The following is a 22139-nucleotide window of genomic DNA, read 5'->3' on the forward strand; positions in this document are numbered from 1 at the left end:
AAAAGAAAGAAAGGAGGGTTAAGTCTGGTAAGGACCAGATAACCCTAGCACAGAAGGTGCATGAGTCTTGTTGAGGGTTGCAGGCCTGCAAGACAGCTCGGGGGGAGAATCCAACGTACTGATGGATCTCAAGGTTGGGTGGATAAGAGCAAGTATGTAAAATGCAGGTGAACTTCTGGAGCGTTAACTCTTGTAACTGGTAGACCAGGTATGAGTTATTCACCAGACTCAGATTTCTGTATTCAGTATACTGGGTGTATAGAAGGAAAGTATAGCTGAGTCCAAGTTTCTGTTGTTAACTAGATGGAAAAGTATACATGTAATATTATAAACAGTTTCTATGAGTATTTAGAACTGGCTATTTAAGACAAAACAATCAGAGACTATCTGCTATATACTTGCATATTAACTGTAAGAAATCGATGCATGTTAACTGTAAGAAATCGATGCATGTTAACTGTAAAGAAAGCGATGCATGTTAACAGTATAGAAACCAATGAACGTTAACTGTATAGAAGCCGAAGCATATCTGTATAAAACCTCACGAAGGTTATTTAAGACCATAACCGTAGGCGGAGTACTTAAGTGCATGGTGGAAATATGCATTGAAATACTTAACAGCGGAAGATTCATTAGCAAACTATAACAGTAGAACGATTTATGGAAATAACAGGACGACACAGAGATATGTCGTATTTCTACAACAGCCGAGAAACATATTGAAACTTTAGTGCTGTGCATAGTATATAGTGAAGTCGTTACAAAGAAAACTTGTCAGACCCTGTACCTAGGGTTTAAGTTTCATTGTATACGAAAACAAGTAAAAGATAAACACTACATCATCGCAGAATACAAATGAATAATATCAGTAACAGTGTGAAGGCGACATGATGTCACCTGGTAACAGAACCGCTGTGGCAAACGGCCGCTTAACCGCCGTATACAGCCATGAATTAACAAGCGAGTATAGGGCTGTTATAACAAAACCCTTGAATAGAATACGACTCGACTCTGTGAACCAAGGAATAACAATAACCTTATAACCAGACGAGTTCAAATACATTCTGGAAAGCACGATCATATGCGTATAATCAAGACAAGCTGTTGATGCAAAATAAAACTAGACGAAGAGCATATACATCGTATTCACAGAGGAAAGGAAATATATATACATTAACACTGTGATAGACAAAACCCCCGAAGGTTATAACGGCAGCCTGTTCATAAAATGTCCAGAGGGCCGAGAAAGACTCTGGCCTCTTCATAAATACAGATAAAACTTGAGAGATTATATTTAATACCCTTGACAGCAAGAGAACTGAAATAAGTAAATATCCCGACTTAAGTTGAATCGATTCGGTTCCGGCAAGGGAGGCCGTGAACCCTTAACAAAATATACATAATCCTGGACATAGTGCCAAAATAAATACAACATAAAACTGTATAACCAGATTAGACGCAGGTCCCGGCATGGAAAGGCCGACCGCGCATCCTAACCAGGGTTTAGCCGAATGAAGGAACCCTGAGACAATAAATAAAAGATTGCCATGAGGAACTCCTCAGGCCGAGAGAATCGATGCAAGAAAACCCTCCAGTTTAAACCCTCACCCATCGGATTAAACCAATGCTCTGCATCAATTCATGATAGAATAAATACCTGAGAACGCCTCGATTGCATAATCTTTCCTTGAGCGGTAGGAGGACTGAGATGCAATCACCTGCACATAACAAACGCATTGAAGTTAGCCATGAATGCATAAACCGGAAATGTGAAACCCTGCAGTAACAACGCACTGTATATACATATATTTAAACAGCTGAATGAAGACTATGAATCGGCGGGCATCAGTTTACCTGAGTTAGCTTGGCAAGACCTGGCATATGGTGCAGGGAAGGAGCCGCTGAGCTGAGCAAGGGTTCGGCCTCTCCACCAGGTGCAAATGAACCCGAAATAAGCGACTCAGTGGTATATATGAAACCCGCTAAACCCTGAAGCAAATGTAAACCCTTAGATCTGTGCAAGTGATCCTCACCGTCCATCCGAGTGGAGGTTTGGCGCGCGAACCCCAGCGATTTCCCCGAGACTTCACATGGCCTCTGCACGGTGCTAGCCACCTGGCCAAGGTAGGTGAAGCCATTTAGAATTCCGTTCACACCTGGCACCGGAGATTGATCGGAAAAGCAAGCCGATGGACATGATAACCGTTGACTTAAACCTTAATATGAAGGTCGCCAATGATTCATATAACCATAAGTCAAGAGGAAACCTTAAGTTAATAGGTTGAGAATTATATATGTGTAACCATGGCAGCACGTTCGGTGCTTTAAAAGCGATTTATATATATATATATATATATATATATATATGTGTGTGTGTAGTTATTCTATGATCGAATATATGGAGGGTTATGAAGTAAAAGGTTTTTACAATTAATTTTTTTTTTATTGGTATATTTACCGTGGAGTCGTGACAATGTGGTATCAGAGCAGAGGTTTCAAAACTGTGGCCTCTGGAGCAGTAAGATCCAGCTGCATGGAAGATTATCATATAGTACATATATGAGGAAGAATTAATTCAGCTAACTGATTCTATGTTTATTAATTAGGAGATAAATAAAGAAACAACAATCCGCTAACAGTCAACAATAAAGATGGTGGAAATGCAGGGAGCTGACAGCATTCTTCGGGAAAATCCAGAGCTGTGGGTACAGCTTGGTGCAGAGACACGCAGTACCAATCTGGCGATACTAGAAACTGTTCAAGAACTGAAAAGGGAGATGGCACGTCTGCGAGAAGACAACGCGCGATTGACAGTGGAGCAGGAAAGAATACTAAAGAGTTTGTCGGACAGACAAAATCCACAATTAGCCAATCCCAGTGCAGAATAGCAAAGGGCAACTGAGGAGCGGAATTACCCAACTGCACCTGAAATTTCAGAGGAAAAGGAGGACCATTCTGATAATGTACTGGAACAACAAACTTCAAAACGACAGAAAATGGAATTGCAGGGGGAATTCTGGAAAATTAAACCTCCACATTTCGATGGGGAACAGGAGGAAGCAGTAGAAGCATGGTTAATTAACATGAACAAGTATTTCCAGTTGTACGAGTATGATCAGAATTTGAAGGCACGGCTGGCCATCTTCCAGCTACAAGGCAAGGCAACTCTCTGGTGGGAAGAAACCAAGATTGTAAAAGGAGTAAATGAGCAGAGTATAATGTGGGAAAAGTTTCAAAAATACTTCAAGGAGAGATATCTAACCGAACGATTCTATGATGATGAAGCACGAGAATTCCATGATTTACGGCTAGGACAGCAGTCTATGGACGAGTTCATTAATCGGTTCACTTCCCTGCTACGCTATGTGCCATACATTAAGGAGGAAAAGGCCAAGGTGCAGAGATTTGTGAGCAGCCTACCTGCCTATATAAGGGAACGCATTGAGTTTGATAATCCCAGAACAATGGATGAGGCGATTCGTAAGGCAAGAATCTGTTACCAGCAAAACAAACAAAAAGGAGACATTTCAAATAAGAGATGGAATGAAAGAAAGGGCAGCAGAATTGCTGGTAATAATAAAGGAAGTCGTGGTAATGCCAGCAAGGGTGCTGGTAAGGGACAGATTAGCAGAAATGTAGCAAAGAGTACCTTTCGGACTAAACCAAGTGAGAGCAGAATCAGTGAACCACCTGCTAGGTCCGACCTTGAAGGGATGACCAGACCTCCAGTCCAATGTTGGGGTTGTGGAGGACCGCATTATGTTAAGAACTGCCCTCAGCGTAAAGGAGTGGACCAAATATCTCAGATCCAAGAAGCATCGACTGTTGGGGAAGTGGCGCGCAGCATACCAAGAATTAACGCAGCTTTGGATGACCGTCAAGCGGAATACCAGCCGACCATGGTGGAGTTTGAAGGTAAAATTTCAAACCTTTCTATAGCTGTTCTTATTGACCCAGGAGTTACTTTAAGTTATGTTAGCCCAAAAATAGTAGAACAGTGTAAGTTACCTTCTGAAAAGTTCAGGAGCCCATGGCTGGTACAGCTAGCCACGGGAGCTAAGAGGCGAGTCTTAGCCAAAATTGGTAACTGCTCTTTCAGCATAGCTGGACAGCCAATTACAGCAGACCTGAATGTACTTCCATTGGGGTCCTACGACATCCTGATTGGTATGGATTGGCTGGAAAAACATTGGTCGTTGGTAAACTGCAAGACCAAAACCATTTATTACAAAGATGACTTGGGACAGCAGCAAGAATTGCAGGGAATTAAACACCCTGTACAGATCCGGCCTATCACTGCTTCCCAGCTAGCTAAATGTCTAAGGAAGAAGTGTCAGATTTATGTTATTCAAGTTGGTTATGCAAACCAGAAAGACAAAACATCTGCACTGGACAATATTCCGGTAGTACAGGAATTTGTGGATGTTTTTCCTGAAGAGGTACCAGGACTGCCCCCAAAAAGGGATATAGATTTTACTATAGAGTTAACACCAGGGGCAGCCCCGGTGTCACGGGAACCGTACCGAATGACCGTACCCGAGTTAACAGAATTAAAAATGCAACTACAAGAGCTGCTGGATAAGAATTATATCCGCCCCAGCGTGTCACCGTGGGGAGTTCCAGTGTTATTTGTCAAAAAGAAAGATGGAACTCTCCGTATGTGTATAGACTATCGTCAGCTGAACAAGCTCACGATAAAAAACAAATACCCCTTGCCTCGGATTGACGAACTCTTTGATCAAGTGAAGGGGGCAAAGGTATTCTCCAAGATCGATTTGCGATCTGGTTATCATCAGATCAGGATTAAGGAAGAGGACATTGCCAAAACCGCTTTCAGAACACGCTACGGGCATTACGAATTTGTGGTGCTGCCCTTTGGCTTGACCAATGCACCTGCCACCTTTATGTGTTTGATGAACAACGTGTTTCACAGGTTTTTGGACAAATTCGTGCTGATATTTATCGATGATATTCTGATATATTCTCGTTCCCATGAGGAACACGAAGAGCACCTTAGGACGGTGTTGCAAACTCTTCGAGAACATCAGTTATATGCTAAGTTTAGTAAGTGTGACTTTTTCAAGGAGGAAATCCAATATTTGGGCCATGTGATTACTAAAGAAGGAATTGCAGTAGATCTTGAGAAAATAAAGACTATTATGGAATGGCCCATACCCAAGGATGTAGCTGATATCAGATCCTTTATGGGACTAGCTGGCTATTATCGAAGATTTGTGGAAGGCTTCTCAAGGATAGCCTACCCTATCACTTCTTTGCAGAAAAGGGGGAAGGTGTTTAAGTGGACAGCGGAATGTCAGCAAAGCTTTGATCGGCTGAAGCACTTACTCACCACTGCACCCATCTTGAGTATAGCTGATCCTAATAAGGATTACGTAGTGTGTACCGATGCAAGTAAAGAGGGTGTGGGAGGAGTATTAATGCAGGAAGGGAAAGTAATTGCGTATGAATCGAGAAAATTAAAAGATCATGAGCAGAAATACTCTGCTTACGATCTAGAATTAACAGCTGTTATTCATGCGCTGAAAATGTGGCGACATTACCTCTTGGGGAGGAAATTTCTGTTGTTAACAGATCAGAACAGCTTGACCAATTACTTCAGTCAACCTACCTTGAATGCAAGACAGGGTCGTTGGGCAGATTTCCTAAGTGGATTCGATTTCGAGATTAAGCACTTAAAAGGCAAAGAGAACCGGGTGGCTGATGCATTGAGTCGAAAGGTGCAGTGTTTGTGTGAACTTTCAGTCAGCAAGTGGCGAAACTCTCTGTTTGAGCAGATTAAATCAGCAGCAAATCAGGATGCTGAATACCAACAATTAAAACAGCAGGTACAACAATCAGTTAATGAAAAATTACAGCAAGGATATACACTGGACAGTGCTGGCATGCTGTATTTTAATAAAAGATTATATGTACCTGATTCGAATGACCTTAAGAACCTGATTTTGGACGAGTTCCATACCAGCCACTACACTGGCCATCCAGGGTACCAAAAGATGGTCACTGCACTTAGGAAGGAATATTTCTGGCCCAGAATGAAGAAGCAGGTGGTTGAGTATTTGGCAAGGTGTTTAGAGTGCCAGCAGATTAAAGCAGAACATCTGCATCCGGCCGGGCTATTACAACCTTTGCCTATTCCGGAGTGGAAATGGGAAACCATTTCCATGGATTTTTATAACCGGTTTGCCACGAATGAAGAAAAACAATGATTCCATCATGGTAGTGGTTGATAAGTTGAGTAAAGCGGCACACTTCATACCCATGCAGTCCACTTATAAAGCAGTGCAAATTGCTCACCTTTTTATGCAGAATGTGTTCAGACTGCATGGATTGCCGAAAGTAATCATTTCAGACCGGGATGTAAAGTTCACATCCACCTTTTGGAGGACGTTGTTCGCTGAGTTAGGAACACAGCTGAACTTTAGCACAGCCTATCACCCGCAGACCGATGGTCAAACCGAGCGAGTAAATCAAGTGTTGGAAGATATGTTGAGGGCGTATGTGATGCTGAAACCAAATCAATGGGAAGAATATTTACACCTGGTTGAATTCGCATATAACAATGGATACCATACCTCGACACAGTTAAGCCCCTTTGAGGTTCTGTATGGGCGAAAATGCCGCACACCCTCGAGTTGGGGTGGACCTGAGGATAAGCTGAGTTTGGGTCCGGAAATGCTTAAAGAAATGGAAGACATGGTGAAAAGGGTGCGTGCCAATTTGAAGGCTGCGCAGGACAGGCAGAAAAGTTTTGCGAACAGAAAAAGAAGATTTAAAGAATATCAGGTTGGTGACCATGTGTTTGTGAGGATCCAAGCCAGAAGAAGCACACTGCAATGGAGCGGATGTGCCAAGCTGGCTCCTCGGTACTTTGGACCTTTTCAGATCTTGGCTAGAGTGGGGCCAGTGGCTTACCAACTCGCCTTGCCAAGCCATATTAGAATTCACAACTTTTTCCACGTTTCTGTTCTAAAGAAATATGTATACGATCCTAAAAATGTGATCAAATGGCAAGATGTTCGGGTAAGAATTTAATCCCGTTGTTTTGAACATGCAGATATACTAAACAGAAACTGACTGAAGATATTGATTGTCTGCAGGTCGAACCGGAAGGCGAGGTTCTGGTCGAACCACAGAGCATTCTCGACCGGAGAGAAGTGCGGCTGCGGAAACGGGTTATTACCCAAATTAAAGTGTTGTGGCAGCACTATGGGCCTGAGGAGGCTACTTGGGAAGACGAGGAGCTTATGAGGAAAGTTTACCCGGACTTATTTAAAGGGAATAGACATCGGGACGATGTCCAATCCCAGGGGGGGAGATGTGATGACCCCGTAGAACATGTAATTATGAAAAGTTACTGTGGTAAGAAACTAATGTGAATTGTTAATTACTGTTGCTAAATAATATTATTTTATTTATGAAATGGAAAATATATTTTTGGAAAATGCTGGCAGCCTCCTGGGGGAGGATTTCTAAAGAAAAGGAAACAGTTATGAAACTGAAAAAGAAACTAACCCTTCACACAGGAAAAGTCCTGGGAGGGAAAACCCCTAGGCTGTTGTGACAGACAGGGGAGGAAAAATTCCAAGAAAGGAAAAAAGAAAGAAATGAGGGTTAAGTCTGGTAAGGACCAGATAACCCTAGCACAGAAGGTGCATGAGTCTTGTTGAGGGCTGCATGCCTGCAAGACAGCTCGGGGGGAGAATCCAACGTACTGATGGATCTCAAGGTTGGGTGGATAAGAGCAAGTATGTAAAATGCAGGTGAACTTCTGGAGCGTTAACTCTTGTAACTGGTAGACCAGGTATGAGTTATTCACCAGACTCAGATTTCTGTATTCAGTATACTGGGTGTATAGAAGGAAAGTATAGCTGAGTCCAAGTTTCTGTTGTTAACTAGATGGAAAAGTATACATGTAATATTATAAACAGTTTCTATGAGTATTTAGAACTGGCTATTTAAGACAAAACTATCAGAGACTATCTGCTATATACTTGCATATTAACTGTAAGAAAACGATGCATGTTAACTGTAAGAAATCGATGCATGTTAACTGTAAAGAAAGCGATGCATGTTAACAGTATAGAAACCAATGAACGTTAACTGTATAGAAGCCGAAGCATATCTGTATAAAACCTCACGAAGGTTCTTTAAGACCATAACAGTAGGCGGAGTACTTAAGTGCATGGTGGAAATATGCATTGAAATACTTAACAGCGGAAGATTCATTAGCAAACTATAACAGTAGAACGATTTATGGAAATAACAGGACGACACAGAGATATGTCGTATTTCTACAACAGCCGAGAAACATATTGAAACTTTAGTGCTGTGCATAGTATATAGTGAAGTCGTTACAAAGAAAACTTGTCAGACCCTGTACCTAGGGTTTAAGTTTCATTGTATACGAAAACAAGTAAAAGATAAACACTACATCATCGCAGAATACAAATGAATAATATCAGTAACAGTGTGAAGGCGACATGATGTCACCTGGTAACAGAACCGCTGTGGCAAACGGTCGCTTAACTGCCGTATACAGCCATGAATTAACAAGCGAGTATAGGGTTGTTATAACTAAACCCTTGAATAGAATACGACTCGACTTTGTGAACCAAGGAATAACAATAACCTTATAACCAGACGAGTTCAAATACATTCTGGAAGCACGATCATATGCGTATAATCAAGACAAGCTGTTGATGCAAAATAAAACCAAACGAAGAGCATATACATCGTATTCACAGAGGAAAGGAAATATATATACATTAACACTGTGATAGACAAAACCCCCGAAGGTTATAACGGCAGCCTGTTCATAAAATGTCCAGAGGGCCGAGAAAGACTCTGGCCTCTTCATAAATACAGATAAAACTTGAGAGATTATATTTAATACCCTTGACAGCAAGAGAACTGAAATAAGTAAATATCCCGACTTAAGTCGAATCTATTTGGTTCCGGCAAGGGAGGCCGTGAACTCTTAAAGAAATATACACAATCCTGGGCATAGTGCCAAAATACATACACATCATAAGTCTGTATAAACCAGATAAGACGCAGGTTCCGGCATGGAAAGGCCGACCGCGAATCCTAACCAGGGTTTGGTCGAATGGAGGAACCCTGAGACAATAAATAAGAGATTGTCGTGAGGAACTCCTCAGGCCAAGGAAATCGATACAAGGAGACCCTCAAGTATAAACCCTCACCCATCAGGATAAACCGAGGCTCTGCATCAACTCATGATAGGATAAATACCTGAGAACACCTCGGTTGCATAACCTTTCCTTGAGCGGTAGGAGGACTGAGATGCAATCACCTGTACATAACAAACGCATTGAAGTTAGTCATGAATGTATTAACCGGAACTGTTAAACCCTGCAGTATCAACGCACTGTATATACAAATGTTTTAACAGCTGTAATGAAAACTATGAATCGGCGGTCAGTTTACCTGAGGTAGCTGGCAAGACCTGGCATATGGTGCAGGTAAGGAGCCGCTGAGCTGAGCGAGCGTTCGGCCTCTCCAACAAGTGCAAATGAACCCAGAATAAGCGACTCGGTGGTATATAAACCCACTAAACCCTGAAGCGAATGTAAACCCTTAGATCTGTACAAGTGATCCTCACCGTCCATCCGAGTGGAGGATTGGCGCGCGAACCCCGGTTATTTCTCCGAGACTTCACATGGCCTCTGCACGGTGCTAGCCACCTGGCCAAGGTAGGTGAAGACATTTAAAATTTCCGTTCACACCTGGCACCGGAGTTGATCGAAACAGCAAGCCGGTGGACATGATAACCATTGACTTAAACCTTAGATGTGAAGGTCGCCCAATGATTCATATAACAATAAGTCAAGAGGAAACCTTATGTTAATAGGTTGAAATTTATATATGGGTAACCATGGCAGCACGTTCAGTACTTAAGAGCGAATTATATATATATATATATATATATATATATATATATATATATATATATATATATATATATATATATGTGTGTAGATATTCTATGTTCGAATATATGGAGAGTCATAAAGTAATAGGTTTTGCAATTAATTTTTTTTTTATTGGTATATTTACCGTGGAGTCGTGACAATATGTTAATCTATGGAATTGTAATAATGTGGTTTGTGATATGAAGTCTCAACTTTCAACATAACTTTAAATGAAGGACTTGGGGACTATAAAAATATATATTAATATTATATTTTAGGAGTGGTAGAGAAAATAGAAAACTTTGGTTAAATTAGAGTAAGTATGGAAACTTTGTGTTGCAACATTTCTCCATGGTAGATTGTTGAACATTTAGTATTTCAATTGTTGTGGAAGGTAGATTACTTAACAAGTACTCATGCCTATAACAAGGCCATGGGGCTTATGAAATTGTGTTTAGAAATAGTGATAATTTAGAGATCTATTATAGTGCAATATGATATTACAATGTCGATTGTCTAACTAAAAACTTTATCTTCCATTTGAAGACAAGGTATATAGATATTTATATTACAATTTTGTTAGGGACATGGTAGAAAATGGAAAGGTCATACTAGATAAAGTTGACACTTCATAAAATGTTACAAATGCATTGATGGATCCAATGCACATAAGTAAATTCATGTGGGCCTTTTGGCCCTTAGCAATTAGCTTGTAGTTTGATGCATTGTCCCTTACACCTTTGCAAGATATATGACAAGTGGCAAAATGTTGGAATAAGTGTGTCATACATATTAATGTAGTGGAGCAAGGAATAATTGCAAAGCTATAGAAGGAAATAGATGCAAAGAGTGTAATAAATCCAAATCACTATAAGACAATGAATGTTAACAAGCAATAGTTGGTCAATTAATTGTTGTCATTTCCATCTTGTAGAATTGGAAAACCATAAATGGTTTATGGTTTTTGTATTCCTCACTTTTACCTTCTTTAATGGGGTATTATAATTTATTATGGCGCAATCTAACTTATAGATGAAATGGCCATTTTCACGACCATTTTTCTGTTAATTTTAATCAAGATCCAACAAAGATTTTTAAAAACTTTAATTTAAATTGTTCAATCTACATAATTCCAATGCCCCAAAAATTCAAATTTTTCAAATACACTGAATCCATTTATACATTCACAAATGTATTTTTAACAACAAAAAATATTGAATTAATTAAACTACACTATTTATTATTATTATTTAAATTATTTATTTAAATAAAATATAAACTATAATATAATTAGATAAAATTTTAAAAATTATATTTGAAAAATATTATTAAATTATATTTTAAAATTTATTAAATTATTTTAAATAAAAAATTAATCTAATATTAAATAATACTTAAAAATCTTAATAACACTGTCATATTCAAATATAAAACGTACAAAACATAACACTTTCATTATTTCATATTTAATATTCCTTCTGATTATAAAAAATAAAGATTCCTTACAAAACGGAGATTACGCACGCAACTAATGACTGACCTGATTGCTCCATTTTTACTGTTCATTGTAATTATAAAAATAAAGATGCTTCTCAAACAAGGCTCAGTTCGCCTTCAAATCATTTGATCAAAATGATATATATATCTACGTTATTTTTAAATATAAAAACTATATTATTTATTAGAATCAATAAATTTTATGTTCGATTGTTAAAATAATAACACATGACGGTTGCACCAATCAGCAGATATGTAATTATTTGACTAATTTAGATCAGATAATATTATTTTAATATTTATTAAATAATAATAATAATAATGTTTAATTTAAAAGCATTTATTTAATTATAAAAATGAAAGTTGTTTCTATGAATTTCAATCCATCTCATAAAAATAATAATAATAATTTAAATTTAAATTTATTTTTTAAATTATTTCAAATTTTGATTTTGTTTTTTCCTCTTATAATTAATATTTTATAACTATTTAATAAATTAAATTAAATATTTTTCATATTTATTTTCAATAAATTTATACCATTGATGATAAGCCGCTGATTCAAAGCATACAAAAACATAGTGACGTAAAGATTTACAATTTTTTTTAATTACGACCGTATAATAATCATGTAAAAAATTTAAATAATAAAAAGAAAATTATTATAAAATTAGTATTTAAAATAAATATAAAATAATAATTAAAGTAAATTTAATTTATGGAAATAGTTTAATTAGTGATTGATGTGTTATAAAATATTATTAAATTATAAAATTTAAGATTTAAATATTTTATAAATCAAATTAATTAAATAATAACAATAAAAATAAATTAAAAAACAAAAAGAAATTTTTTAATTTTTAGCTTTTAAAAATTCTGAATATATTTTTAAAATCTCAATCTTCCAAGACGTTGAGAATTGCTTTCGTTATGGATAGTTTATTTTTGCTAATTCTCGCAAACATGCAGCTATTCATTTTAATTTCATCGCTTCACTATTCATTACCTTTTTCCGTATGTTGCATCGCAGATTGCGCTGTTTACGAGTATTTGCCAAACAAGATCCATTATTTGGGCCACATTATTTCAAAAAAGGGGATACCTATGGAGCTAAGAAATATTAGCGCCATCGAGGAATGGATAACACTAAAAAAAAATGTTTTGGAAGTCATGTCTTTTATGGGGCTAGCTAGTTTTTATAGTAGATTTATTGAGGGATTTTCTAGGATTTTGTTACAGAGGAAGTGTGTGAAACACAAATGGACCTCTGAGTGTGATGGATCTTTTTAGTGATTAAAGGTTTTGTTAACAAGTTCTCAAGTATTGAAGATTGTAGACTCAAATGAAGACTTTCTGTTATGCACTGATGTGTGTAAGAAAGGTTTTGAGGGAGTGCTTATGCAAAATGGGCACACAATGTATTATGAGTCTAGGAAATTGAAAGAACATGAAAAGAGTTATGTTTCACATGATCTAGAATTGGAAACTATCATTCACGCTCTTAAGATGTGGAGACACTATCTCATGGGCCGAAGATTTGAATTGCATATAGATCACTATGGCTTGTTGAATTTGTTTGAACATTTGAATCTCAATGCTTGGCAAATTGGGTGGTTGGAGTTGTTACTGGAATATGATTTCAAGATTAAGTATTAAAAGGAAGAAGAATAGGGTGGCAGATTCTCTTAGTCAGTGAGTGCACTTAATGCATGCCACCATAGCAAGTGTCTGTAAGACAAATATGGTAACCAACCTCTTGGAAGATGGGAACTTAGATCAACAATATTTCAACATCAAGAATAGTTTGCAGAAGTACAAAAAGTAACTGAAATATATGGATTATGAACTTGGGGAAAATGGATTTCTTCTTTATCAAAGTCGTATATATGTGCCAGATGTACAAGAGGTGAAGGAAATTATTTTGAAAGAGATGCATAGGGTACTTTATGCAAGACACCTGAGTTATCAAAAAACTATTACAATGGTTAAAAAACAATATTTTTGGCCTATATTAAAGAAGGATGTGGAAAATTACATAGCAGGATGTTTAGAGTGTCAACGAGTTAAAGCTGAGCACAAGCACCTAGTGGGCTTGCTACAACCCATACCCATCCTTGAGTGGAAGTTTGATGTGATGTAAATGGATATTATTACTAAATTATTGAGGAAAACCAAAGGGAAGGATGCAATTATGGTGGTGGTTGAGAAGCTTATCAAAGCTACTCATTTTATTTCGATGAAATCAACGTTTAGAGCAACAAACATAGCTGATACTTTTACGAGGGAAATTTCTAGGTTACATGGTGTGCCAAGAGAAATTATTTCAGGCAGAGTTATGAAGTTTACATATAATTATTGGATGGGATTATTTAAAGGGTTAGGTACTAACTTGAATTTTAGTATTGTGTATCACCCAGAGTCTCATGGAGAGACTAAGCACGCTAATCAAGTAATTGAGCATATGTTGTGAATGTACATGATGGAAAAACCATCCATATGGGAGGATTACTTACATTTGGAAAATTTTTCCTATAATAACATATATCAAGCCTCATTAAAAAAGAGTATGTTTGAAGTGTTGTATGGCAGGAAGTGTTATACTCCTGTGAGTTGGAGCAACACAGTAGATAGTCATGGTTGGTCCAAAATTGCTTAATGATATGGAAGAGCAGGTTGCGAAGATTAGGAAAAGTTTGAAACCTTCCCAGGTTAGGCAAAAGAGTTATGTGGATAAGCATATGATACATCAAGAATTTAAAATTGGGGATCATTTATGAAGGTTAAACCATGAAAGAGCTCAATAAAATTGGGAAGCTGTGCCAAATTGGTAGCATGATATTGCATATTATTTGATATTCTCGAGAGGATCAGATCAGTTGCATATAGACTTGAATACCTTCATCCATGCATATTCATGATGTATTCCTTGTATATTTTCTTAAAAAGTATATTCCTAGTACTAATCATGTGATTTATTGGCATATGATTCAGGTGGAACCAAAAGGTGCTTTTCAGGTCTAGCCAATACATATTTTAGATAGGATGGTAAAAGTGCTCTATAATCGAGTCGTCAGCATGGTAAAGGTACAATGGACCTTGCTCGATCCTAATGAGGCTACCTAGGAGTAGGAAGATGTAATTAGGGGGAGTATCCTCATCTTTTTTATTGATGTATATATGTGTGTGTGTGTTTATAGATGATGCATTAAGGACAATGCATAAATAAGAGGAGAGGGAATGTAATACCCTTACTGATCTATGATGTAAATATATATAATTTGATAACATGTTGGTGAGCCAGAGTCATTTTTGTAAGCTTGTGTTCCTATGCATATGTGTATATGGATTTTGGGGCTATTCTGCCTAGGGACATATATGTCAGTTTGGAAAAATGGCTAGAGGGATAGGATTGTAAATATTATACATATTTTGATTAAGAAAATAACAACCCGTTGTGGAGCCCACTCCATGGAGAAGAGTATGAGTGACAAAGAAACTCCATGGTGATAGACAAGGGGTTACGATGTTTGATGTTGGGAAAGGTAACTTGGGGTCCCATTTGGTGTCAAGGAGGTGCCACATGGCGATGAGGGGACATGAATTTATAAAAGGCATTTAAAGGACCACTATTCATTCATTCATTCATTATGACCATCAATATACTTTTTCCATATCCATTCATTATCACTCATTGTTATTCACACCAATAGTCAAACACTCATTATTCCATCACCATCATCTGTATTTCTCATCCATTCCATGGTAGGACATAGACAAGGGATTTTTATTGTGCACTAGTCAGTGACCCGGCGTGGGGCTCTAGAATTGACTAAGAATTTTTAGTCTATGAGTCCTGTGCTAGGACTCTGGAATTGACATCATTTCTAGTGATTGGTTGGTGAGCCATGGAAGGTCGGTATCGCAAAGGGATCGATTTCTCCCCAAGAAGGGTGTGCCACGTGGGTTTTGGAACTAACCGGCAAGTCAAATTGATTATGTTCTAAAAGGCATACTGGAAGTCCTAGAAGCAACATGAGCTCCTAGAGCCCTTTGTTGAGAAGTTCCTAGTTGGTTGTAAGGCACCTAGAAGGTGGACATCATAGGGACTAGCCGATCTCAGAGAAGGATGTGCGACTTGGGAAAAGGTTTAGGGAAGCAGAGTGCAGAGGTTGGAGTCATGACTGTCAGGTTGGCACCTTGGGCGTGTATATGCTATTATTATTGGTTTATCATTGCCTGAGGAGTTTCAACCCTAGCTTGAGGGTGACTTGTGGTTGATATTGACGAACCATGAGGTTTATGGCTAGGTGGAATGTGGAGATCCCACAATCAATTGCCTATATCATTTCAGATATGTTTTCATGCTTACTGTTATGTATTCTGCGCCTTTTTCATGAATTAATGAAATTATATGAGAAACCCTTGTTTTATGGGTTATATGCTTTGTTATGGTCAATATTCTAATCATTATTGATATTATTCTATTGTGAAATTATTTTCTTAAATGACTATTAAATTATTTACGTATTCCACTATGTAAATTATGTATTATGGTGTACATTGGTTTATATATATTAATATTGCATTTATGCATGTTAACATATTTCCTCCTCGTATTTTTCCACTGCAAGTCTTGGTTCTATGGTTAATTTTTGTTTTATGAGTAGTATGGTTGTGGTAGCAATGCTAGCAGGGGACTAGGGTCATTACAATATGCACATGAAAACATCAATGAAGTGAGTTCAAATTTGAGTGCAAAATTAGACAATATAAGTAAACATAGAATATTGGCTTTGCATCACAAGTTGGCAATGTTTGCATGTATATTGACATGGAATTTGAAAAACTAGTGCCAACTTGTATTAACTTGTGTTCACTAATGCTAAATGTGGAAAACCTAGTTGATGGATAAGTTGAAGTGTGGATAACCTCATTTGGTCCTAAGCGGTCAACATAAAGTTTCTCTTTATGCACATTCCTTAGGATTTTATATTTGTTCATTGTATTTATGAATGTTATGAAGTCATCGAACATTATATAGATGGAATTTTGTTGTTTAAGGTCATTATGACTAATTTATACCCAACACACCATGTAAGAGAATGCCATAAGCGACACACTTAAGAAACACACATATAAGTGACATGATTTTAAGTGATGCCCCATAAACAATGTACATATAAGTGATACTCTTCAAAGTTAGACACATAATTGACATGCCATGTAAGATACTTAGCATTAGTGACATAGTTAAGCATTAATGCACTAAAGCAAAGCACACAATCCATGATACAGAAGTTGAAAGTGAATTATATTTATATTAAATTTGGTCGAATGTACAGAATTGAATCTTATTGCCAACATAAATAATGGCGACTCAAGCCCAACAACAAGAGAATGGAAACTAATTCCATAGACACAAAATGACATTTCGTGTTGAAAATTCCACGTCATGGCTAATGTACACAAAGTTTCTCTCAATCACCATTACCACCCTTGGTACTCTGAAGTGCATGTCCAAAATCAATCTTCCTCCTCTTTGATATGAAGGAACCTCAATCCTTATTTGGTCTTGGAGTACTATACCTCTCTAGGCTTTGAAGGGGAAACAACAACATATATTTTAATTTTCCCATAGTTGAATTAGTTAACACAATAAATAAAATTTCGAATTTTGACATAAAAATTCACTTCAAACATGAATGTATATGGTTGGAGGGTCGCCCTCCTTTGCGCTCCAAGTCTTTTAACAATGCATCCCCACAACAATTACAAAAATCAATTAATTGAAAATAATCAATATGTGTACAAAATCAATTTAACTCATATGCTTAATACAATTTTCATCAAATAATTAGTCTCACATTGAAGATCCAAGGCAATGGAGACAATTTCCCTTCTTGGCTCAGAGGTGGAGCACTTAGCTAGACAACTCTCTCTAAGGAAATGATGGGGGTTGGGGAGGATATAATTATAGAAACAATAGATGCAACCACTATAAATGTAACTACAATAGATGCAATAATTATTTCTACAGTAGTCAAGGAACTGGTAGCAGGTGGAGCACTAGGCTAAACGATCTACTTTGATGCAATGATGGGGGATGGGGAGGTTGTAGTTGCAATGACTATAGATGCAACCATTGTAGGTGTAGATACAATACATATCTATGCAATACTAGTTGTTGCAACATCAAATGAAATGAGAGGAGGTGTATGATAATGAAATGGTGCAAGGTGAATGCTTGTGGGCATAGTCAAAGGGTGTAAAGGAAAATGTATAGGGAATCAAAGGCGATACACCCTACTAGATATACAATAGGAGGGAAAACCCAATGGGAAGGATCCAGAATTCCAAGTGTTGGGGGGGCCTAATGGTTTCACGTGGCATGAAGTGAGGAATAATTGGGATAGAAGGGGCTGGAATCAGGAAGAATGGAACTTGAATAGACATTTGTAATATTTTTTGAATTACTACAAAATCATCAAGTTCAACTAAACTAGGATATTTAATGTCACATTAAAAGTAGCTATAATCTAATGTATGCTACCTCGGTGGGAGGTGATATGGTAATCTCAAGTGGAGATGTTTGTTGCAACTCTCTTGTTGAGACATGTGGAAATACTTAATTTCTTATAAATAACTTGCACATTTACAAAAAAATAAATTTTTAAATCTTGTTAAGTTATGATTGAAGTAAACCAAAATAAAGATATTTAAATACCTGTGTGTGAGGTGTTGCAATATAAAAAACGACTAAGGCTACATCAATATAGGGATAAATGGCATATTCCCATCTTGATTGTGGTGTATCTTCTTGTAAGATCATTACATGCTATAAAAAAAGAGTAAAACATAAGTACTTTAAAGTTATGTATGTTGAAAATTTGTCAATTGTACAATTAGATTTATAGCCAATAATTTCGGATCAATTAAAATTTATACTGACTTGATCCATAAATTTCTCTTGGAATGGACCTTCCATCGAGCCGTGGCAAGTATGCTCATAATGAAAGCATAAATATGGCACAACTTGATTTGAACCATGAACATCATTGTGTCTGTGTGGAGTCACTGGTATATAGTAAGTGTGGCATGAAGGCCCTACACCTAGATGTTTGACATAATCACCTAATGGATCTCGTCTAGAGGCCACCAGAAATGAACTATGTTGCACCAAACTACACACGAGATGTGCTATTGCATTGCTAGTTTTAACAAGGTGATTTGAAAGCTAAGGTGCTTGTTGGGGGGTTGGGCATATTCCAATGACTAAGTGGCCCTCTCAATGGATTATGTCTAGCATTTGGTTGATACTAAGAACTCACTCATGTCAAAATAGTTAACATGGAGATGACATATGAACTTGCTCCACAATTTCCAAAGGAAATGTAATGACAACCCAGTATTACAGGGAGCTTTGTTAATGACAATAAACCAAAAGACTTATCCATTTGTATTTCATGAATCAAATGTGCACCAATCCATGCAAAGATATATCTTCTTTAGATCAAGGATTTGGTTAGTTCTTAGGTCAGTAAATAACCACACAATCATTTGTTTGTTAATATTCAATTCATTAACTTGTCCTTTACCAATACGAGTGGAGTAAAATTCTCTCATCCCGGCCTTATATTCGCAGATATTGGTCGATTGACCATAAGCACGATTAATAGAAGAAATAATGCTAGCAAAGAATGTGGCTAATAAAATTTGTAATTGCCCTTATGTGTCTAAGTTCTCCAACAAGTGTCCTTAATTCAATTAAATCATTTGTAATTTGAGTCTGCTGAATTAGATTTTTTTTTCTAGGTTTATATTTTTTCTTGTGGTTCTACTGTGAGATTTTTATTTTGTTAATTAGGCGTGGAGTTAAAAAAAAAAACCATTTTTTAAAGAAGTTTGTAATTTTTTTTTCTTATATTTAAAGAACAACAAATAAAAAAGTATTGTATTACAACTAAGCAGATTATCTAAGTTAGTATTTATTTAAATCACTCATTAAAATTTAAGACATGCAACTTATATACTTACGCATCAAATTTACGGTTTACATATATTTTTGAGGTGCAAAACTTTTGGTTACCGTCAAATACATTCAAAATGCTACAAAGAAAGTTTATGTGAAAGGTCAAATTTCAGGCCTGATTTTCCGGTAACGACGCCGCGGGTCAGAAAGAAAACTTGTCCATCCTGTGACACTTGATTCTAGCGATAGTTTTCCACGTTTAGGCATCAGTGCTTTTAATTTTCTAGGGCGGTTTAAAAAAATAAGTGATTGTTTAGAAAAAGTTGGTATTTTTTGGGCAGATTTTTGGTTAAATTTAGGGAGAATTTTAAAAAATTAGATTATAATTATTAAATTACAGATGCTTTTTTCAGTACAAAAAAAATTAGATTGTATTAATATCATATGAGTCCCAATATACATATGGATAGGCTGAAATATCAAGCTAATGCCTAGACTTGGGAGATAGTAAAAATATCCTCTCATACTTTTACACCTGAAAGCCTAGGGGAAGAAAAAGGTACCAGAAGATAATATGATTTGTCCATGCAATAAGCTTGAAACACAAAAAAAAATGACCAAACAGTTTGGCCAGAATTTGAGATGCTTAGAGATTTTTGATAATACTAAATTTATTTTTAATATTAAAATTGTGATTTTGAGTAAAATTTGTCAGTTGGGTAGACAATGTCTGTTCTGCATCGTGTGGGTGTTACATGAACCATTTCTAACATTATTTGTGGGAAGACTTGGCCACATTTAGTTACATTTTTTTAACAAATATGTTAAATTTGATAGTTATATTTTTATAATAGAAGTATTTGCAGTTTTGTTTTGCTTGCTTGTTTTGGCTTTCGAGTACTATTTTAAATTAATTTACACATTTTGGAAATACATAATTTTATTGACTATTTCAATGTAAATCAATAAAAAAAATTATAATCATTAAAACAAAATCATATTATTATTTTTAATCATTTCAAAACTTTATTAAAATATCAAAACTTATTTTTATGTTTCATCATTAATACCATAAAATAATAACCAAGTATAACATGTTGTATATATTCCTTCTCCCTAATTTTATCCCAACTCCGAAGGATAACCCCCATCCTATGCATAAAGTAATAAAAAAACATGCCATGCTAGGTTTTATCCAAAATCCAAATATCATAATTAATTTTACATTTTTTCTTTAATATAGCTTCTATTATATGGTATTTAAATTGAATATATTTATTAAAAGTATATCACATGCCGTTATAAGATATTAAAAAATATTTTTATTATTTTAATGTTTCACCAATAACAAAAACATTTTTGCATAAAGTAATAATAAAACATACTATGTTTTATTCGCCTAATTTGGTTCAAAATCAAAACTAAGTATCTGAGTAATGTTCAAGAAAGAAGAAAGTCTTATTCACCAGAGTATCATTGTTAGTTTGATCATTTATTGATACTCTCAATTCAATAATAAACTTTACCATATGACTTTCAAATTGAATATATCCTCTAAGAGTATATGAGCAATACTCATAATGACTTCATTCAATAAATTAGTGTTTTGGCTTAATGAACTTGGAATATCACATGTATTTATGAGATATTAAAGAATACTTCTAATTTCACTAGATATTGATAAATATTTTTAAAAAATCCTCAAAAAAAAATACCAATAAAATCAACTTTAAAAGAGCCAACAAGATTGAAAATGAGAATGCCAATCCTAGGGGTAAATAGCTTTGGAGGAAAAAGAAGAAATGTCAAATGTCAATTTTAAGCATCCATTGAATGCAAGATTAAGGTTGTCTAAAATTGACATTTAAGTAAACCTATAAGGAGATAAGAGAAAAATACAATTAAAAAAATAGATTCCTTTTTGTTTCATTAAAAAACTATATATTCTATTTTATTATTTTAACTAGTATTTTTTTATTTTCCTTAGACCCGTTTTAGACCTCAAAATTACTATATACCCACTTCTTAATACTTATAAAACCCCTCACCCACAATACCCACATACATATAATATATTCATTTTATTTTTCATAATTTTAAAACCCCCTTGTGAATAGCATGATCAATATTGCTTAGCAAGGTGAAGCCCCTATAGAGTACTACCACTTCTTTTTATATAAATAGAACTTTGAAGTGAAATACAAAAAAAAAAAAAAAAAATTGAAATAAATTATACTTTAGAATGAGAGTGTATTTAATGCAGCAAGCAAATTATATAACTCTTTAACACACTAAAAAACTAGATTAACACTATTATAATATGACAACTATGGAAGTGGATTACTTAACCAATGATAGTAAGCAAATGCTACATAGCTAAATATTGTAGAAATAACAATGTAAATGACGAGAAATAGAGAAAAATAAATAGTGTCTAACTCTTTATTGGAGAATAGGTCAATTCAACCAATGTATTACAGTTTATAGGTCTAAGTATCTCCATGATTCATATTATTCAGAGAAATGTAATCAAAATGGTAGACAATCTCAGGATTCCCTGAGCATAACGTGACATTCACTCTTCTATTATGTATGTAGATGTAGAGTTGAACTTTCTTTTTTCTTGTTGCAAACTGCTCTTGGACTATTCAATTCACATGGTGCTTCAACAATCTTTGTAACTCTTTACCTCCTCCTATGTTTTATCTATGAGTGCAGAG

General features: G+C 35.9%; 1 protein-coding gene across 1 annotated transcript; it reads left to right on the forward strand.

Annotated features, from left to right (window-relative positions):
* Positions 1-3083: 3083 nt before the first annotated feature.
* Positions 3084-8337, forward strand: LOC149223025 (uncharacterized). The gene is made up of 6 exons (XM_089387754.1): positions 3084-3697; positions 4025-4133; positions 4371-4439; positions 5796-6085; positions 7076-7131; positions 8288-8337. The coding sequence occupies exons 1-6, from the start codon at positions 3084-3086 to the stop codon at positions 8335-8337; spliced, it is 1188 nt and encodes a 395-aa protein (XP_089243880.1).
* The last annotated feature ends 13802 nt before the right edge of the window (positions 8338-22139 follow it).

Source organism: Pinus tabuliformis, chromosome Q (assembly GCF_031772625.1).
Source record: "Pinus tabuliformis cultivar Carrire ecotype Pingquan chromosome Q, CPIR1, whole genome shotgun sequence".
NCBI lineage: Eukaryota > Viridiplantae > Streptophyta > Pinopsida > Pinales > Pinaceae > Pinus > Pinus tabuliformis.